At 42.5% G+C, this 21,083-nt stretch overlaps 1 protein-coding gene across 4 annotated transcripts in view; it reads right to left on the bottom strand.

Annotated features, from left to right (window-relative positions):
- FGGY (FGGY carbohydrate kinase domain containing) overlaps positions 1-21,083 on the bottom strand; it is a 504,873-nt gene that overhangs the window by 390,502 nt on the left and 93,288 nt on the right. The window contains exon 1 of one of the 4 annotated variants that reach the window (XM_010859231.1): positions 16,682-17,944. The exons of the other annotated variants lie outside the window; for them this stretch is intronic. Coding sequence (XP_010857533.1) covers positions 16,682-16,698 — 17 coding nt within the window. The 5' untranslated portion in view covers positions 16,699-17,944. Of the gene's footprint in view, positions 1-16,681; positions 17,945-21,083 lie in introns of those variants that run through there. 4 annotated transcript variants of the gene reach the window in all.

Genomic DNA, 21,083 nt, shown 5'->3' with positions numbered 1-21,083 from the left:
AGATTTTATATCATCTCAATTTATTTATCAGTTCATTTTCCCTTTTAGTCTCTGAGCTAGCTTCTTGAGGAGAAGCACTGCCCAAGTAGGGTTAGTAAGCACTGCAGAGTTATTGCATTTAGCTTAAACCTCCCAAGAACACTAAAGTGGGAATTAGATATTAATTTTTACAGGGACTTCCCTGGCAGTGCAGTGGTTAAGACTCTGCACTTTCAATGCAGAGGACATGGGGTTTGATCTCTCTTTGGGGAACTGAGATCCTGAATGCTATATGATGCAGCCAAAAAATTAAAACAAATAGAACATTCAGAATTACTGCCCATGTAGAGGCGTTCTCATGGCAGCACACTAAGTGACAAAAAGACAAAAAAAAAAAAAAAAGCTAAAAAAAAATAATACTTTCTACAGATGAGGGAAGAGAATCAGAGAGGTGAAGTTATTTGTCCAAGAGCATGTTATAAAGTGCTGACTCTGACCCTAGGCCCAGTGTTCCTTCCCCATATCAGAGCTGTTGCATCTCCCAGTGTTAGTCACTCAGTTTTGTCCAACTCTTTGTGACCCCATGGGCTGTAGCTCGCCAGGCTCCTCTGTCCATAGAATTCTCCAGGCAGGAATAGTGGAGTAGGCATTCCCTTCTCCAGGGGATCTTTCTGACCTAGGAATCAAACTTGGGTCTCCTGCATTGCAGGCAGATTCTATACCATCTGAGCCACCAGGGAAGCCCTGGGTACATGTTATAAAAATGACATGAGTCCAGCCAAGTTCTAGAAGCACAACTGTACACATATCCACTGAAACATCTCTTTTTTTTTTAACCTATAAAGCAAGAGAGGGAGAAAAGTCTGTACTCGGGTACTGCTTTCTATCTTTGTGTTCAAAAATATTTATCAGCAGTAAAGGCCCCTTCTGGGTTAAGAATGGAGCTTCAAGTAACAAGTGTCTATTGAGCTTATTTTAGATGCACAAACCTACTCTAATGATTGAAAAATAAAACAAAAAACTTAAATTTATGAGATTCTTAAGCTTCAAACTAGGGATAAAACTAAGTTGCAGAACTGGAAAAGCATTAGCCTAGCAGAAAAGCATAGTAATTTAGCTCTCTGTTCATTCCTTATGCCATTAACAAGCAACTTTTAATCTTTAATCCTCCTTCACTAAGCTGCTTTTACTGTCCCATCTGCTCCTCTTACTCATTCTGTCAGGATCTTATAATTAAATTCTAATTAAAGTTTAAGGCATGTAATAAAGAAAACACTTGCGGAATGCCTTTGATTCAAGAGGCCAAAATAACATTTCAGCAGTTTGAAAAATGAATTATATCCTTTTGCTTAACAAGCATCTTTAAAATGGAATTAAAATGGGAAATTCCAATCTTCCATGATTTCACCAGCCACACATTATGTAAATATGGTCATCATCAAGGGTTACATTTAAGTCGGCTGAAAACATCATGAACAGAACGCTGCCCAGCATGCACAATATGGATGTGAGCTCAACTGGCAATGCAGGAGGGAGAGCTTTCATAAAAACCATGGTGGTACCTTGAAATATGAACACGCTGGCATCAGCATGTATCTAGCACAACTCCTGAATGCTGAGAAAAGAGGGTTCTCACCTTCTCATCTGATGGCTCACCAGACTCGAGCAAGTCTACCTTTCCAGCATCTGCCAGGTCCGCCTCCACTTCCACCATGTTAGGTCAGACCTCCAACACCCCTTGAGGACACTGCTATACTTGCCCACCACCAGCCCAGGTCCTGTGTTCCAAGTCACACTCCATTCCACAGGGCTGACAGTGACCTTTCTTTAGCATCACTCTTATCAGAGTGTTCCACTCTGACTACAGGTTATGATTTAAGAACAGTGCATGCTAAGTCACTTCAGTCATGTTGGACTCTTTGTGACCCTATGGACTGCAGCCCACCAAGCTCCTCTGTACATGGGATTCTCCAGGCAAGAATGCTAGAGTGGGTTCCCATGCCCTCCTCCAGGGGATCTTCCCAATCCAGGGATCGAACCTGCATCTCTTATGTCTCCTGCACTGGCAGGCAGGTTCTTTACCACTAGCACCACTTGAGAAGCCCTTAAGAACAAAAATCACTGTTAATTATATGATTCTATATCTTATACAATAATCATAATTATCAATATGCCAGACATTACTCAAAATTCCTTTTTATTACTCAAATTCTCACATCCACACTATGATACATGTCCTATTATTTCATCAGATGAAAAACGGAGGGACAGAAAAATCAAGGTGCCTGCCCAGGATCCCAGGGGCACACAGCAGTGGGGCCAGGGTTTAGAGCCATGAAGTGTGGCTCCGCAGTCTGTGTCACAAAGCCCAAAGCCTGAGTAAAGTACATGGGGATGTCTTGGTCTTCTTTCCACATGCTCCTAACATGCGCCCTATGTTCTGGTTATGTCAACAAGCCCCGCCTTTGCAGAAACATCAGAGTCTTTCATACCTATGGCTTTGCGCATGCTGTCTGTTTGCCAGGTGGTCTTCATGACCCCACCTGGTAAATTTTTGCTCATTCCTTTCCTATCTCATGAGGACTGTCCTGATTCCCTGGATAGAGCTTATCACTCACCTCTTTGCGACTGCAGAATCTAGAACCTACAGGACCTCCATTATGGTGCTAACTGCACTTCAATGTGACTGAGGCTTGGTTTCATCTCAGAGTCCCTTAAAGGGAGGACACACAGCAGGACTTTGATAGATGCATGACAAGTAAAGAAACTAAGAGTTCTCAAAATCGATACATTGGCCATATATACAACATGGCCTAGTATTATTAGTATAGAGAAAAATGTCGCTCTCTGGTTCAACTTATAGAGAGAAAGGAAAGAAAAACCATATTTTGCTTCATAAATCTAAGAACACTTCTAAACTTCCCAAATTTCCCAAAGCATCCAATTCACTGATAATGCACACCCTATTTTAGTTTTCTGACAATCAAAATGCATTAAGTTCCTTTCTTCCGTGACCCTACAATCCTTAAGATGAGCCCTATCCAGACCACAGCAGGGGGCAAACAGTAGGCTTAGGTTCAGCCACACAAGGTAGTCTGGACCTAACTGTGCTACCGTGTCCTAGCTTGGAGTCCAAGGCCTCAGCAGAGCAGGCTCCCCACTCTCAGGCTTCCTAGACCCGTGGCTTCTTTACCAGCTGGGATCTGAGCATCTGAGCTGTCACTTGATTTGTCCTCCAGGGTTCCATTGAGACTGGAGCCTTTTCCTTGACCTGATGAGCCCCGACAAACCTCGTCTCCTTTCAATAAACAGTCCATCTTGCTGAGGATCTGAGCGCCCCTAGCCCACGCTAGTACTAGCTTAGTTCTGTTCCAGGCAGACTGGCCATTGTGAACCATACAGCTGCTACCATGTCTAAACGTCCAGTCCCTCTCACCTAGAAATTCCTAAGCTGTGTCTCCCACTCAGTGAATAAATATCAGGCATGGTACTAGGTCTTTTATGTAGTTCTATCTCAAATTCCTCAAAGCCTACTTTCAAAAAGATATAATTATACTAATTAGCCCATTCAACAAATCTTCAGTGAATATACTCTGTAATAAGCAGGACAACAAAGCTAGGTGACATGTCCAATGTTACACGGATGATGAGTAGCAGAAGTGGGATATGAAAAGAGATCTTTTGCATTCCCGTGATATATTCCAGTTTTTGGTCTTCTTTGTTCTTGAAAAGATGAAGATGTACTGAAGAAAGGCATGCACTCAAGAAACTGAAGACTATCACCCTTAACCATGGCTTACATAAGCACAGATGACTAGCCCAACCCTTCACAAGACCCCAGTTCATATTTCCATGCCCTGTCCACTCCATAGCACCCACTTTTCTCTGAACATGCAGTGAGTTTTCACACCTTCATTCATGCTCAAGTCTTTGGCTATAATGTCCTATCTCCCCATGAGGACTGTATTCACCCCTGAAGCTCACTCATTCACCATTCTGTATTTACTAAATACCTGTTAGGTACCAGTTCCTGTAGAAAATGATGGAGATATAAGACTTAGGACCCATCTTTCGAGAGCTTACTGTCCAGTGGGAGGTGAGGATGAGTAAACACACAAGCACACCAAAGAGTACGTCCATCCCATGGCAAGGGAAACACAGGCTGCCTGTAGCTCAAAGGAAAGGCCTGGAACCCAGTCTTGGTGCCTCCTCCCTGAGACACTGTTCTCCCCATTCTGCCTCCAATCCCACCATAATTCATTGTTCCTCACATTTCTTACTGTACTATACACTCTGCAGTTACATTTTTCACAGTGAATCATAATGTATGACATGATCATTTATCTTCATTTCTAGAATTGAGGGAACTGATTTTTTTAATTGACAAATATTTATTGAGCGTCTTGCAGGACTGTAGTGGTTAAGAGTCTGAGTTTTATTGTTTAAATTCTGGCAAGTAATTACAAGCATGTGACCTTGGGCAGGTTATTTAACATCTCAGTCCCACAACATTTTCCACATCTCTAAAGTGGGGAAAAAATCAGGAATACGCTGAAGTTTAGCATGATGACAGTATTTATCCCAAGTTGTTGTGAGTTTCATCTTTGGCCTCAGTCTTCACCTTGCTTGTTTCAACACCCGGTCTAGCATCACCTAACCTAGGTGTGACCAATGATAATGACCACAGTGAGGTTCTCCACCACCTCTATACAGTGTAAACATGTCAGTAAGGCAAGATAGCTTTGGGATTTAATGTTACTATCATAATATCACTTCTAAATATGGTAAGCAATTTAGATCAAACTTAGAGTTAAAAAAAAAAATCTCTTTATGGGCATTATATGTTCAAGATGTACCAGTTAGTTTAAATATAAATGTACAGGTATTATTACAAAAGAAAAATGCTATTAACGATGATTTGGAAAACTGCTAATATTATGTACCAAATCAACAATTAAGAACTATAATTTACATTGATAGATTGATAGTTAAATCATACGTCAAGAGAGACAGCATTAGACACTTGAATTGACAGAGAACACTGCCATATAAAGTTAAATCATATAAAGCAAGATATTATTAACAAGGAGAATGTAATTCTAATCTTTATGGTATGGTGCTATTTGGTCCTAACATTCATAACGTAAAACAATAATAAAGAACTACATATAAGGTTTGATTCCATTTACGTCAAAAGCCTTTTAAGGGGTACTTTGACTTAGGATTGCTTCATATCTTATAAAGATTAATTAAAAGCAGAATGTCAACCTCAGGATCTCCATATTTTATAAGGAAGAAAAATTTCAAAATGATGTACAATAATATATTTTGCCCCTACTAACTTATCTTCAAAATTACAAACTTTAAAGTAAGTGGTAGGAGGACAATTTCTTAAAAGTGTGTTTCTGGAGAGAGGTCCTGATATTCGATGAGAAGCTATGTCTGGCATGGGTGTTTATGACATAATTCACAATAAAGGAATTACCAGTGTCCTCCAAGGTAGGTGGTTAGGGTGAAACCATATTGTAGGGGGTTAAGTAACGAATGGGTAATTGAATAAAAGAAGGAAGTGGGTGTGAATCCTTCATATAAAGGTTCTGATGCCAAAAGGAAAGGGAGAAATAGGGCAGTAGTTTGCAGTCCAATTTTACGAAGTGTTTTGACTTACTAAGACAGGCGACATAAGCTAAAACATCATGGAATACATTACATTTTTACATACCAGTCTGAAGGATTACTGTTGCTTCTGAATGCAAAATATGTATGCATAATGCTGACTCGACCCAACCCATCCAAACTTATTCGGTTCCCAAATGCTTGGCTTCAGCTGAGCCAGTTTTCTTAACAACTTCCAGAATAAACAGAAAAGCAAAATGTTGAGGCCAAGATGTTTTCATGTTCAAGTCCACGATCCTGAACATTTGTGAGTTTCCTTACATAGCACCCGGATTTAGTACCCATCCATCTACTTCTAGACTGGATGCAAGTACTCATATACACTGATACCCAGACACCAAATATAGCCCCAAATCATACAGGAGATTCTGAAGTTCTGAAGTTCTCAGAAATGTTCTAAGAATCCATCCTTAAGAACTTTGTTTTAATCCCTACAGATATATACCTAATACGAGGAATAGAAAAAAGACAAATTCTATTGCATGGGAGCTGTAATCAAAGGTGATGATACAATCACAGCACATCATGTAAAGAGTGCCCAGTAGTTACCAAGCACTTTATGTACAATATCTAATCCCAATGAAGGGTTATTGTTATTCCTATTAGAAATAATAAAACCATGGCTTGGGGAAACCTAACTAAGAAGTTAACTGAGAATAAGAACTCAGCTTTGCTACTAACCTAGCTCTGTTACTTTGGGTAAGTCTCTTACTATCTCTAAAACCTGACTTTACTCATCTATAAAATGAGTATAATCATACATACCTTGAAAAGTCAAAGTAAGTTTTGAGAGAGAAATAATGTAAGGTACCTAATATTACGATTGGCAGCATAAGTTATATTCAATAAATGGCAGCTATGTTGATCGTTATCAGTATTGCCCAGTACTATATGCCTTGTGAGTGACAGAGTGGGCATTTAAATTCACATTTGACTGATTCTAAAACCCCGTTCACCGAGAAGATCACCTACGAGGAGCTCGTGGAGGGCACAGGCAGCCTGGACGAGGACATGGCCATGCAAGGCTGGCATGGGGGGCCCACTGCAGGAGAGCCCAGCCTAGCGCCTCCGTCTGGAGAGCAGCCTCTGAGACCCCCAGGAAGCAAATTAAAGTACATGTAACCTGAAGCAATGGCACCCCACTCCAGTACTTTTGCCTGGAAAATCCCACAGACGGAGGAGCCTGGTAGGCTGCAGTCCATGGGGTCAGTCGGACATGACTGAGCAACTTCACTTCCACTTTTCACTTTCATGCATTGGAGAAGGAAATGGCAACCCACTCCAGTGTTCTTGCCTGGAGAATCCCAGGGACAGGGGAGCCTGGTGGGCTGCCATCTATGGGGTCGCACAGAGTCGGACACGACTGAAGCAACTTAGCAGCAGCAGCAAAACCAACACAAACAATAGTACTTACTGATAATTTATCATGTGCCAGCCCTGCTTGCTTGCTAAGTTGCTTCCATCATGTCCAACTCTGTGTGACCCTATGGATAGTAGTCCACCAGGCCCCTCTGTCCACGGGACTTTCCGGGCAAGAATACTGGAGTAGGTTGCCATTTCCTTCTCCAGGGGATCTTCCTAAACCCAGGGATCGAACCTGCGTCTCTTATGGCTTCTTCATTGGCAGGCGGGTTCTTTACCACTAGCACCACCCAAAGTGCCAGCATTACCATGTAAAAGTTTTAACTATATTAACACAATCAAAGGTCTCAACAACCCTATGAAAATGTTACTATTATTATCCCCACAATATAAAGAAATTGAGATTTTAAAAAAGTGCCTCACAGCTACTGGAAGTTTGACAGGCTTCTTCAGTCCTGATTTTAGATAATTCCAATAATATATTATTCCCAACACTACACTCATTTATCCTTCATGATGATGTGCCTGCATTTTGAAACCACAAACAATATCTCAGATATATTTTGGAAACATAGGACATACAAAAAGGGACTCTGCTTGAATTTAAGAAGATAAAAACTATACAAACATAAAGTAATATTATTACTATTTTGCAGACATAAACAAGTTGCACCAGGAATTTTATTGCCCTAATTAGCCAACAAGGTTCTAGCTGAATTGAGTCAGACTCCGCTTTAATTTTCCTTTCTCATTCTGCAAAATTTCAAGATCTCTGGACTGCCTGAAACATACCAAAGAATGTCCCAGAAGCCACATGTGAACAGACCTTTGGGCCCAAAAGACCCCAAATGGACATAAGTGAAAAGGTCACCATATTCTATTTTCCCATGGCAAATGGCCTTTGAAACCCCCCCTTTTTTAATATACTTTCAGTCAAGTGATCATGATCAACAAGAATGAGATAAAATTGACTGCAGCTGGAGAAAAATGCTGACATGAGTGGCTAAAAACACCATGTGTAGCTTAATAAAAGGGTACAGGATCATAATGTAAGTTGAGGCCCCACAGAATCGACCCGTCTAAAGTCACATCTCATTAAGACTAGAAGCAGCAGCTGGTTTCCCCCAAAAAAGTCCTGGATGATCAAAATTAGAAGGGTCGCTGTCCTTTAGATGTGCTCTTGAAAATATCACGTCCTTGATCTGCATGGACTTCTTTAGATAGTTGACAGGGTGCATGTTGCGTGCATGTTGTACATGCACTCTGGTCAGACCTGAGTGCGTGTTGTTCTAAAGGTCAAAGAACTGGCAAAAGTGGATGTGACTGTTGTCAAACAAGAATGAGCTCTCTTTGAAGTCGGAGGCTTAGATGAGCTGATTCTGGAATGCTCTCTTCAAAGGTGAGGGTGAAAAGTAAAAATGCTGCCCTGTGTAAGCTGAAATGTCTTTAAGTAATATAGAGTGCACTACCCTGCCATCCTGCCATGACCCACTGTTAAAATCTGGGTGAAAAAGAACAATCCCTGAAGGTGGAATGATATTAGCAAACAGTCATCATGAACACTCCATTCCCTACATCTTGCAAAGGCCCATGAAAAAACCTCCCTCAAGGTCCTTCTGCTTCCAGTTTAATCAGCTCACTATTTGCCTCACCCTCTATTTACGTGTGCTCACCTACTAATAGGCTTCCCAGGTGGCACAATGGTAACGAATCTGCCTGCCAATGCAGGAGATGCAAGTTCAATGCCTGGGTCAGGAAGATCCCCTGGAGAAGGAAAAGGCCACCCACGCCTGGGAAATCCCATGGACAGAGGAGCCTGGAGGGCTACAGTCCATGGGATCACAAAGAGTCAGACACTACTTAGTGACTCAGCAACAACCACCAGCTACTAGTTATTCCCCCTCGCTTGTATTTTGTTCTGCAGATGACTTCTGGCCAAACCTGCTGTCGTGCCAAATATACTTGAGTTGCTGTTGTGGTTGTTATCACTCAGGAAATTTCACTCTATTGCTATCTGAAACTTCTCTGACTTTCAGTTTGGTAAATCAGACTCCTGTTCCACCTCATAAATCAGAAACACAGCCCTGTGTTGCTCGTCCTTGTGGCCCCAGTAGCTGTGCAATGGATATCAGCAGAATTAAGTGAAGTTCTTGCAGACTCAAATATCACAGAAATGTGGTAATTTGTCTTTATTAATAGAAGGTCAAATGCCATGTACCTCTGACAGTTGCATCAATATTTTTACAGTCCTTAGGTCTTGACTTGCACCAATGGCCTCTTTAACACACACACACACACACACACCTGTCTCACACACACATACACAGACACACACCAACCCCCCCACCTGCCACCCTTAAGACTAAATCATGACATGGTTAAACCACTTTTTGAAAACTAGGAGATTGAAGACATAAAGCATCTCACCTGGGGCATGGTTTTCTCTGGATCTGAACATCCCAGAACTCCATTCCTGGGAATATCAGCCACTGTGTGGAGTCCTTGCCACCCTGTAACACTTACAAATATTTTCTTAGGAAATGCTCTGGTAAAGATGCTAGTGACTAGCTCTAGCTCTTACCACTTCTTTCAATACAGTATTTTGTTTTCCAAGTTGCAGATTTTAACTCAGACAACTGAATTTATTAGCAACAACAACTATTACAGGTTAAATGTTCATAATATGAGCATTTAAAATCCTCATATAATCATTATTAAGTAGGTAATATTATCCCCATTTTACAGATGAAGAAACTGCTGCTCAGCAAGGTTATTTCCCTAAAATCACATATGCAAAGAGGCTGAAGCAGGATTCCAAGTCCAATTTGAAGTCCAGTATTCTTTTTTGCTATTGTGTATAAATCAAGAGGCCACAGGGTTGAGGTTCTCTCTGAGAAGTGTGATGGCAAGAATCTCTGGTTCCCCCATCCACTGGTTCTGTGACCTCCCCTTTTCTATTATCCCTCCATCTCTGGCAACTTCTTTACCCTCCAGTCAGGGGAACCTGAGAGAGCAGGGCTGGATGGAGGAGGTCTTGTATTCTTTCAGTTCCCAGATTCTGAAATCTGTCAGTACTGAAAAAAGAAAAGCATCAAGCTATGGACACACCCCAAATCTCAAAGCCGCTCAGGAACCTCAGCAAAAATATTCAGAGTCTAGTAGTGAGTCTCCCACATAAATGTCACAAAACTCAGGGCTATACAGTGGTGAGATACTCAAAAAGCATGTTTTAAGAAAAGTCAAATGTACCATGGGAAAAAAAAAATCAAAGTATCAAAAAAAGATAACAAGTGCTCACAAGCAAGTGGAGAAAAGGGAACCCTTGTGCACTGCTGATGGGAATGTAAACTGGTGCAGCCACTATGGAAAACAGCATGGAGGTTTCTTGAAAAAATTAAAAACAGAACTAAAATATGACCTAGCGATTTCACTTCTGGGTTTAGATCCAAAGGAAATAAAAACAGGATCTAAAACAGCTGTCTTCTCTCCAATGTTCACTGCAGCATTATTTACAATGTAGAAATGATCTAAGTGCCAATGGATAGAAGGATAAAGATGTGGTATATAAATACATATACATATATATGTATATATACAATGAAATATTATTCAGCCAGGAAAAATAAGGAAATCCTGTCACTTAACAACAACATGGGTGAACTGTGCTAAGTGAGATAGAAAAAGACAAATACTGTACGATATCACTTATGTGTGGGGCCTGGAAAAGCCAAGTTCATAGAAACAGAGGAGAATGGTGGTTGCCAGAGGCTAGAGGTAGGAAAAATGGGGAGATGTGGGTGAAAGGATATAAACTTCCAGTTATAAGATGAATGAGTTTTGGGGGTTTAATATACAACACAGTGATTATAGTTGATTATACTTTATTATATACTAGAAAGTTAGGAGAGTAGATCTTAAATACTACCATGGTAATCATCTTGCAGTATGTAGCTGTATCAAATCAACACAAGGCACACCTGTGTGCATGAGTGCTCAGTTGTGTCTATCTCTTTGGGACCCCATGGACCGTAGGCCACCAGGCTCCTCTGTCCATGGGATTTCCCAGACAAGAATACTGAAGTGGGTTGCCATTCCCTTCTTCAGGGGATCTTTCTGACCCAGGAACTGAACCCGTGTCTACTGCATTGGCAGGTGTATTCTTTACCACCGAGCCACCTGGGAAATCCTTGTAATCATTTTGCAATATGTAATTGTATCAAATCAACACAATGTACACCTTAAAATTATGTAATGTCATATGTCAATTATTGGAGAAGGCAACGGCAATCCACGCCAGTACTCTTGCCTGGAAAATTCCATGGACGGAGGAGCCTGGTAGGCTATAGTCCATAGGGTCGCTAAGAGTCGGACACGACTGAGTGACTTCACTTTCACTTTTCACTTTCATGCATTGGAGAAGGAAATGGCAACCCACTCCAGTGTTCTTGCCTGGAGAATCCCAGGGACAGGAGAGCCTGGTGGGCTGCCATCTATGGGGTCGCACAGAGTCGGACACGACTGAATTGACTTAGCAGCAGCAGCAGCATATGTCAATTATATTTCAATAAACTAGGGAAAAATTTTAAATGTTCTTATTTTCTACTCAGAAAAGGAAAGGAGAAGTGAACAGAGAAAGGGAAAGAAAATTCCAGAGAAAATTATTTAGTCTTAGACCATGGTTCTCATCAGAAGCTTCTGTGGGATCAAAAAAGATGAATGGGTCCTGCTCCCTGAGCTTCTAATTCAGTAGGTAGAGTGAAAACAGAGAATCTGCACTTCCAATGTATGTCCAGACGATGTTCATACTGCTGGTCTGGGGATCATGCTTTGAGAACCACTGGTTTAGAGTAAATAATCACCTAACAAATGAACACTTCAGAAAAACAGGTATCTAAGAGATTCCCTTAATAATCAGGTAACAAACAAGTGCTGAGCTAGTTAATACTAAGCAGAGACAGTACACCATTGTGGTAAAAAGTCTGCATTCTGGGGCCAGACTTCTTGTTGCTGTTTTCAGACTGCTGCTGCTGCTGCTGCTGCTAAGTCGCTTCAGTCGTGTCCGACTCTGTGCGACCCCACACACGGCAGCCTGCCTGGGTTCAAATCCCAGCTCTGCTGCTCACCAACTGTGTGATTTCACACAAGGTCCTTGGTCTCTTTGAACCTCGGGTTCCCACAGGTGCATATGGGGAGGACTGGAGGGGCTTGTATATCTACAGTGCTCACAACAGTGCCTACACATGTTGAGTACTATTATTAGTATTTGTTTTATTTTGTTAGTTGCTTAATCGTGTCTGACTCTTTGTGATTCTGTGGACTGTAGCATGCCAGGCTCCTCTGCCTATAGCATTTTCCAGGCAAGAATACTGGAGCAGGTCACCATTTCCTTCTCCAGGGGATTTTCCTGACCCAGAGACTGAACCCACGGCTCCTGTGTCTCCGGCATTTCAGGTGGATACTAACCTGCTGAGTCATTGGGGAAGCCCTGTTATCAGTATAAACTACTTCTAATATTATTATTATAGCTTTATTCTACTAGGAGAGATAATAGTTTTTCTAGAACTATTAGAACTATTACCCTGTGTCAATGCCAGTGTTAGATCTTGGGGATAGAGCTGTAGACCAAACATGCAATGTTCTGTACTAAGTTACAGTCTAGAACAAAAGATGACACTATTTAAGTAGTTGTTTACAAGGCACATCCTTAAATCAGAGGGCTGAAAGCAGGGAAACAAAGAGAAAACTCTACAAAGTCATTTCAAATTGGAGATCAATCAGACATTAAGAACATTTCTTCAAGTGGAATAAAAACTAGCAGAAAAACATGATTCTGTGTAATTATACCATACAGCTCTTCTGAAACAAACTGTTGTGGCTTTTAAAATATAATGAAATATAAAGAAAAATTCTTTTCAGTAAAATCTCCCCCAAATTTCTCTGCACTTAGTATGTGTGACGTTCTCTTAGTATTTGTCACTTCAGCAAAGGCCAGGTCTTAGGGCTAGAGAGAAGTGGCCAGTTCACTACAGACCAAACAAGACGTGCAGACAGCACTGTATGAGAGGCATTAGATGTTCCATTCTTTCTCCCCTGCTAGAAAGATGGGCCACAGCAAGAGCCATGCAAACCGGGGTTCAGAGCCAGCCTCTACTCCTTAGTAACTGTGTGATCTTGAACATGTTCCTTGACCTCAGTCTTGGTTACCTCATCTGTAAAAATGACACCCTAACGATACAGAATGAAAAGCTCTTTACCATCAATCCCCTCAAATTCCTCTGCAGCTAATATGTATTGTGCATACTGTAAAGCTGGATAAACTGTGGTTTCTTTATACAAAGGGTTCCTAAGTTACTAGGGAAAAAAAACACTTGTGGAGAAATAATTACAGTATGGTGAGGGAAGTGCTAGAAAAACTAGAGTAACAATGAAGAGGGAGTGGCTAGCTGCCCCAGGGAATCTGAGGGCTTCACAAACAACAGGATGTTTAAGGTGGGTCCTGAAGGATGAGCTTCCCTGGTAGCTCAGTGGTTAAAGCGTCTGCCTGCAATGCGGGAGACCCGGGTTCAATCCCTGGGTTGGGAAGATCCCCTGGAGAAGGAAATGGCAACCCACTCCAGTATTCTTGCCTGGAGAGTCCCATGGACAGAGGAGTCTCGTGGGCTACAGTCCACGGGGTCGAAAAGAGTCGGACACGACTGAGCGACTTCACTTCTGAAGGATGAGCAACAGCTCAGCAGGGAGAAGAGCAGGCACGTGATATTCTGGAGGACCAGTCTGCGTAGAGGTGAGAAGACACGCAAGGGCCTAGGGATCAACGAGACAGCTAACGGGGCTGAAATGCTGGTGTGTGATGAAGAGTGGCAGGAGATGAAGACAGCTCATGTCTTGGTTCTGTGAAAATATCACCAGTTTTTCACATAATGAAATTTATTTGAAGCCATTTGGATGACAGTCAAAGATGATAAGGAAATCAGTGCATTAAGGGATAGTCTGTGGGCTTTTTAATGTAAGTCTGAAGTTATCCTGGCACTCTTCCCCTCAGAAGGTCAGTGTTCTAATGGCAAACTCGGGTATTCAGCTCCATCTATGTGGGTCTCATATACCAGTAACAGCAACCACTGCACTGGGGGCTGCTGACATCTACTGACTTCTAAGCATGCCGTCCTACAAGCTCCACATGTGTGAACTCTTACAATCCCCACTAGCAAGCCTGCAAGGTACAAAGAGGTAAATGAAGGGCAGAAAAGGTAAGAAGCTTGCTCCGGGTCACAGGATGAGTTCCAGGGCTGGCGCGATACCCCAGAGCCCAAATTCAACTGCTACCTTGAGTTTCATTCCTCCCTCCACAAACGATGCTCTCACATCACTTCCCTGGGCAAATCCACATCTTGAAGGGTCTGAAGCTTTTACATGGGGGAGGGGGTGCTCTTAAAGAAAGGAATGCAAAACTATGACTATAAAATCGGGTGCAATATTGAATATTTACAATAAGAAAAAATTAAATAACTGGAGCCTCGAGGATTTAGGTTCCCTTTTCCTTAGATCAGAAATGTCTACATAGAAATGCTTCCTGATTGTAACCCCTCCCCACCTGGAACATTCTACAACTCCCATCAACTACCTGAACTCTTGGGGCCCGTGTGAGTAAGGGTCCCTGAAGCTTAAGCTCCATTGTGTTCATTTCACAGTGGCGGTGAAGCCCATTTCCACTACCACTTAAAAGTCTCTCGTGTGTCCCTACTAAGTTCCTTCAGTCAGGTCTGACTCTGTGTGACCCTATGGAATGTAGCTTGCCAGTCTCCTCTGTCCAGTGGGATTCTCCAGGCAAGAAATCTGGAGTGGGTTGCCATGCCCTCCTCCAGGGGATCTTCCCAACCCAGGGATCGAACCCACATCTTTTGTATCTCCTGCATTGGCAGGCAGTTCTTTTACCAGGAGCACCACCAAAATTTTCCAAACCCTTTGACAAAGGCCAGATCTGAGAGTCAGAGGGAGACGGCCAGCTCACTACAGACCACCCAAGAGGTGGAGACAAATGCAGCATGAGAAGCACTAAGCTTTCCATCCTTTCTCCCCTGCTAGAAAGGCTGGCCACAGCAAAGGGCTCCAACTTGAAGCCATGCAAACCCAGGTTCAGACCCAGCCTCTGCTCCTCAGTGGCTGTGTGACCTTGAACATGTTCCTTGACCTCTTGGAGTTTCTTAAGTCTCAATTTCCTCATCTGCAAAAATGAGACACTGGAAGAATCAAATAGTATAACTTGCAAACTTCCCAGGAATGCCAGCTCCCTTCCTCTAGGTGGGCCTTTCCTGAGCTTTATCCTTTTCGACCCTCACCCCACCCCAAGTTTGGGGGTGGGTAGACCGGTCCCTTCTATGTACTCCCAGCATACTCTGTAGAGCCTCCACTAGAGCATATCACTCTCATTAATTCAGCAAGCACTCTCTGGATACAAAGATGAACATGGACAAGCTATTGTCTTCCAGAAGCTCACTTCTAGTTCCGGAAGTTCAGGTCAGGGAGCCATTTTCCCTGGAGGCTGGGGCCATGTCTCATACCACTGGAGATCCTGGGACATAAGGCAGATTGTACCCAACTGAAAACAAGTGAGACTACCTTCCACCACGCCAAGTCTCAGCTAGCGCCTTTGCCAGCAGCCTTGCTCGCCTGGCCCCCTCCCCCGCCCCTCCAGCGCCGCTCTCACCAGGCCCCAGTGATGCTGGTCTGCACATCCCCCCCACAGCAGGATCAATGGAGTTTGGTTTACAGGGCACTGGGTCCATTGTTGGCTCTCACCTCAAGAACAAAGAAGAATACTGGCCCTTCCAAGGCAAAACAAAGGCTGACTTCTCCCCCATGGATCCCTTTTCCTTTATGGGCAGCAGTATGCAGACCCCCGGCCCTCCACTGAACTACATTTAAAATAGCTTTTGTGAAGGGCAGACACAGCGGCCATTTTCATGTGTGTGCGTGCCTGCAGCAATGAACTGATTGTAATGTGAACAATGTGCACTTCTTGCCACTTCTGACAGAATAGATGACATTGTATCGTGGGCCCGGGGTGGGGGGGGGCAACGAAAAAAACCAAGCCTTCAGGTTTATGACATGAAATTCTGACAAAAAGCATTTCGAAGCCTCTTTCCCATCATCAAGAAACCACACTGGGCAAGATCAGAGCTTAACAGCCAACAACAACAACAAAAAAAAGACACATTCAATCCCTGAGATCATTTTCCTGAAATAGAAAACTACATATGTTTCTCAAATTTCACATCAAGCCACTGCAGAGGCCAGACTGCCGGGCTGAATTGGGCCAAAGTAAGTAAGGGAGAGAGAGAGAAAGAGAAAGGGAGGGGAGAAGGGAGGAGGGGAGAGGGGGAGGGGTTGGAAAAGGGAGTAAACAGAAGAAAATGAGCCCATTCTTCCACATCACCACATTTCTCTAGCACAATCTAAACTTACAAACACCCCCAGTTTCACAGAAATTGTAGTTAGGGTTGCTTATCGGGCAGTCTTTACTTTGTCAAATTAAGACACATTGCCTTGGATTAGCAAGACTCCTTAAATTCGAAATGACTTCATGGTTGGCTCAGAGTTCAGTGTCTCTAGGGCCAGCCGCCAGGAACATATCCACTGTGGGCCTCCCTCCCCTCTCCATACTGACCTGCCTGACTTTTCCATGGAGACAGCAGAGCAAAATCCCAAGCAGACAGGCTGTCAGTGTTAATTAAAAGTCCAAACACCTCTTTAGAAACTATCTCCAGCTCAATATTTATACAGAATATAAGACTCCTAACAGGCAGGGCTGGAGAAGGGAGCAGGAGGTTGAGGGCGGAAATAGGTTTGAATGGCATTTGGAACCCATTAATTTTTAAAAGACACGCTGCCACTCTATATAGACCCAGAGAGGTTCAAAATTTAACGAAACCAGGAAGATGAATGAGCCGAAGATTGTTTAGAAAGCCTGGGGACAGCGCTTAGCTTTTGAAAAGAATAATATCTGGGCAATAATGAGAGCTGACGCTTTTTTTTGGTGAACACAGTTTCTGGCACATTTTCACAATACAGGTTGACAATTTTTTGTATTTAACAAAAGGAAAGGCAATCTTCTAAATGACTTGGGAACAAAGGGCTCCCTGACTACAATTTCTTAATAACATTTAAGAATTCTCTTCAAAGGTCCCTGACAATAATTTAGATAGAGGGAGGGAAGAAAAGTGAAGAAAACAATGAAAAAAAGAAGATAAATTAAAAAATAATTAACTAGAAGAGGTGAGAAAAGAAGGAAAGAGTTTGACACTAAGTGACATCACAAAGGGTTGAACTTAATGCTTAACTTTTACAATACTTTTTCTAAAAAAGGTGAAGCAAGAAGTCAAAGTAAGACTTTGATCAATACCATTACCTCTCAGACTCAAGAGTTTTAATCCAGGGAGAAGCTAAATGGATCACCTAAGCCAACCATCAGATTCTGCAGACACACTGAGTTCCAGGAGACCCAAAGTTATCTGACTGGACCAGACACATCTTCCCAGTTTCAAACCATGATACCTTATGTACCTAATGATGTGGGTCCTGGCCATCGCCAAGGTCTCAGATCTTACAGTATCATGGACTCCAAGGACCGAATATACATACCTTCATCAGATTGACAGAAATTTAGAGGCTACCCAGAATCACACAGGTACAGTATACTCAGAAGACCCAATAATGAAATTCATTAAGAGTTCACCTACAGTGATAGCCACCCTGGACAACAAACTACAATGTACAAGTTTCACCCTCAGAGTGAGACCCTTCTGAAATTCTGTCATATTACAAGGAAAATGAGATCTCTATTCTTTAGCATTTTTATAGTTCCAAACATTTTTTAGCAAAGAATATACCACCATAGGGCTTCCCTGCTAGCTTAGCTGGTAAAGAATCTGCCTGCAATGCAGGAGAATCTGGTTCGATTCCTGGGTTGGGAAGATCCCTTGGAGGAGGGCATGGCAACCCATTCCAGTATTCTTGCTTGGAGAATCCCCATGGACCAAGAAGCCTGGAAGGCTACAGTCCATGGGGTCCCAAAGAGTTGGACATGACTGAGCGACTAAGCATAGCACAGCACAGCACATACCATCATACTGTTTTTAAATGAGGTATCCCATCCCAAGATTGCTGTATTCTAAAAGTGATACTAGGTCTCAGAGAAAACTCTTAAGTAAAGGAAATGCTATGGAGCTGCTCAGTTGGAAAATTACAGTGATACTGGCCATTATCTTTCAGGTGTAAGCACTCACATCTAGGGGGGTGTGTGTGTGTGTGTAGGTGTGTGTGTGTGTGTGTGTGCGTGTGTGTGTGTAGGGGTGGTAGGGGTGTGTGGGTGTGTGAGTGTGTAGGGGTGTGTGTGTGTGTGAAGGGGTTTTTGTGAGTGTGTAGGGTGTGTGTGTGTGTAGGGGTGTGTGTGCGCGCGTAGGGGGGCGTGTGTGTGTGTGATGGAATATTACTCAGCCAAAGAAAGAATGAAATACCGCCATTTACAGCAACACAGACCCAGAGATTATCATACTAAGTGAAATATGCCAGACAGAAAAAGACAAATATCATATGATATCACTTATATGTGGAATTTCACTGAAAAAAAGATACAAATGAAATTGTTGACAAAATAGAAATAGACCCACAGACATAGAAAACAAACTTAGGGTTACCAAAGGAGAAAGGGGAAGGAGAGGGACAAATTAGAGGATTTTTTACTGGATTTATTAATCCCATAAAATATGGGATTAACATATACACACTACAATACAGAAAATAGATCATCAACAAGAACCTACTGAACAGTACAAAGAACTGTACTCAATATTCCGTAATAACCTAAGGGAATATATACATGTCTGAATCACTGTGCTGTACACCTGAAACTAAAAGAACATTGTAAACCAACTGTACTTCAACATATATGTGTCACTTCAGTCGTGCCCGACTCTTTGCAAACCTGCCAGGTCCCTCTGTCCGCGGCATTCTCTAGGCAAGAATACTGGAGTGTGTTGCCACGCCCTTCTCCACAGGATTTTCCAGACCCAGGGATCAAACCCATGTCTCTTATGTCTTCTGCACTGGCAGGCGGATTCTTTATCGCGAGCACCACCTGGGAAGCCCCCACCCCCCCATACATATATATATATATATCTTTTTTAAAAAGACCTGATACCAGTACCTTGATATCTAGATACACAGCAAGTACTCAATAAAAATTGGCTGTTATTATTTTTTTAAGTTATGGAAACTAAGTAAATTCAAATCAGTGGTTCTTAATGAAGGGTGAACATCATAACCACCCAAGGTCACACATTTTTACCTCCTTTGTCCCAAAGAACAAAGGTAGGGATTCTTAACCTTTTCTATGGAGATTTGCTTTACTGATGACAAGTGAAAGAAGAAATCCTTCCCCAGGATTTCACTCATCATAGTAGATAAAGAAGGACCGTCACTGACCCCATAGTTAAGCAATGCTGCGGGTAGCAGCAGGACTCCCAGGCTCCGGGGGTCTGTACCTCAATTCTGATGCTTTTGGTAGGTGTGGGTGAGAAGCAATGATAGGAACACTGCATTCCCCTCCTGCTCCAACAAGCCTGGGTATATTCAATTCTCTCCTGCCCTCCCTGGACTTGCAGCCTCTGAACACTGACAGCCTGTGGTTTCCTGGCATCTGCTCATTTTTTCACACCCACAATAGCTCCTGGAGCTTTGGTAACACTCTCACACTCCCTGACTCACAGCACCCTGATCATATCCATAGGAAGGCTAGACAAAAGCTGCAAATGGGGGGAGACAGGTTGCCCAACAGATTATTGTTTGTAAATGGTCCATTGTCCACACCCCACCTGGAAGCTGTTTAACTAAATTTAGCTTCACCTTAAAAGTTAAAACTAAAAATAAAGACCAAAGAGAAAGATAAATGAAAGTAGAAACTTGTGTGCACTTTCCGTACAGGTTTCACCACAGTGCTCCATTTTCTCCCTAAAACAAAGCCATGAAGTTTTTGTCCCTCTTTAACCAAAAAAGGAGAAGGAACTGGCAACCCACTCCAGTATTCTTGCCTGGAGAGTTCGGTGGACGGAGAAGCCTGGTGGGCTGCTGTCCATGGGGTCACACGGAGTCGGACACGACTGAAGCGACTTAGCAGCAGCAACAGCACCAACCAAAAATGGAACCTGGGACTGAGAAGGATTACATAACTTATCCAAGTTCACCCAGCTAATCAATGGCAGAGCAAAACTTTGAGCTAAGGAGTATTTGGCTCCAGACCTTAAATGAATTTGTACAGTTTAAATAAATATGTACCTACCTACTGTTAGACAAGACAGAGGAGGCCTCTTAGGTGGTCTATTAATATATACACAAAGAATAAGTGAATGAACGGATAGATGAAGGAAATTGTAAGCTAAGGTTGTTTCAAACTTACATCATCTCCTCTATGACCTCTACCATGCTCACCCTTCTCTCTGTCACTATCACAGAAGGCTTATAAATCAGTATCTGGGATATCAATTAATATTTACTGACAAATTACAATTTGTGACTATCTTTTTACTTGCTCAGTATTAATTCTCCCTTTTTATTTAGTAGTAAGATAAACAATTTCATTCAAGTCACAAGGCATTCAACTTTATCTGGCTCCAGTCTAGCTGCATGTGAGCACAAACCAATGATATGCAAGCAAAAGTATTCTGCAGATCTTCAAAGAATGCTTTAAAAAGGCTGACACAGGTGTGCACATCATTTTATGCACCTCCAACCTTCTTTCAGCAATACATGAACTTCCAGATGTTCAAGCTGGTTTTAGAAAAGGCAGAGGAACCAGAGATCAAATTGCCAACATGCACTGGATCATCGAAAAAGCAAGAGAGTTCCAGAAAAACATCTATTTCTGCTTTATTGACTATGCCAAAGCCTTTGACTGTGTGGATCACAATAAACTGTGGAAAATTCTGAAAGAGATGGGAATACCAGACCACCTGACCTGCCTCTTGAGAAACCTATATGCAGGTCAGGAAGCAACAGTTAGAACTGGACATGGA

This window comes from Bison bison, unplaced genomic scaffold (genome assembly GCF_000754665.1).
Source record: "Bison bison bison isolate TAMUID 2011002044 unplaced genomic scaffold, Bison_UMD1.0 scf7180017856337, whole genome shotgun sequence".
NCBI lineage: Eukaryota > Metazoa > Chordata > Mammalia > Artiodactyla > Bovidae > Bison > Bison bison.
Note: the sequence above shows the minus strand (reverse complement) of the source record. Positions and strands in the feature narration are given on the sequence as shown.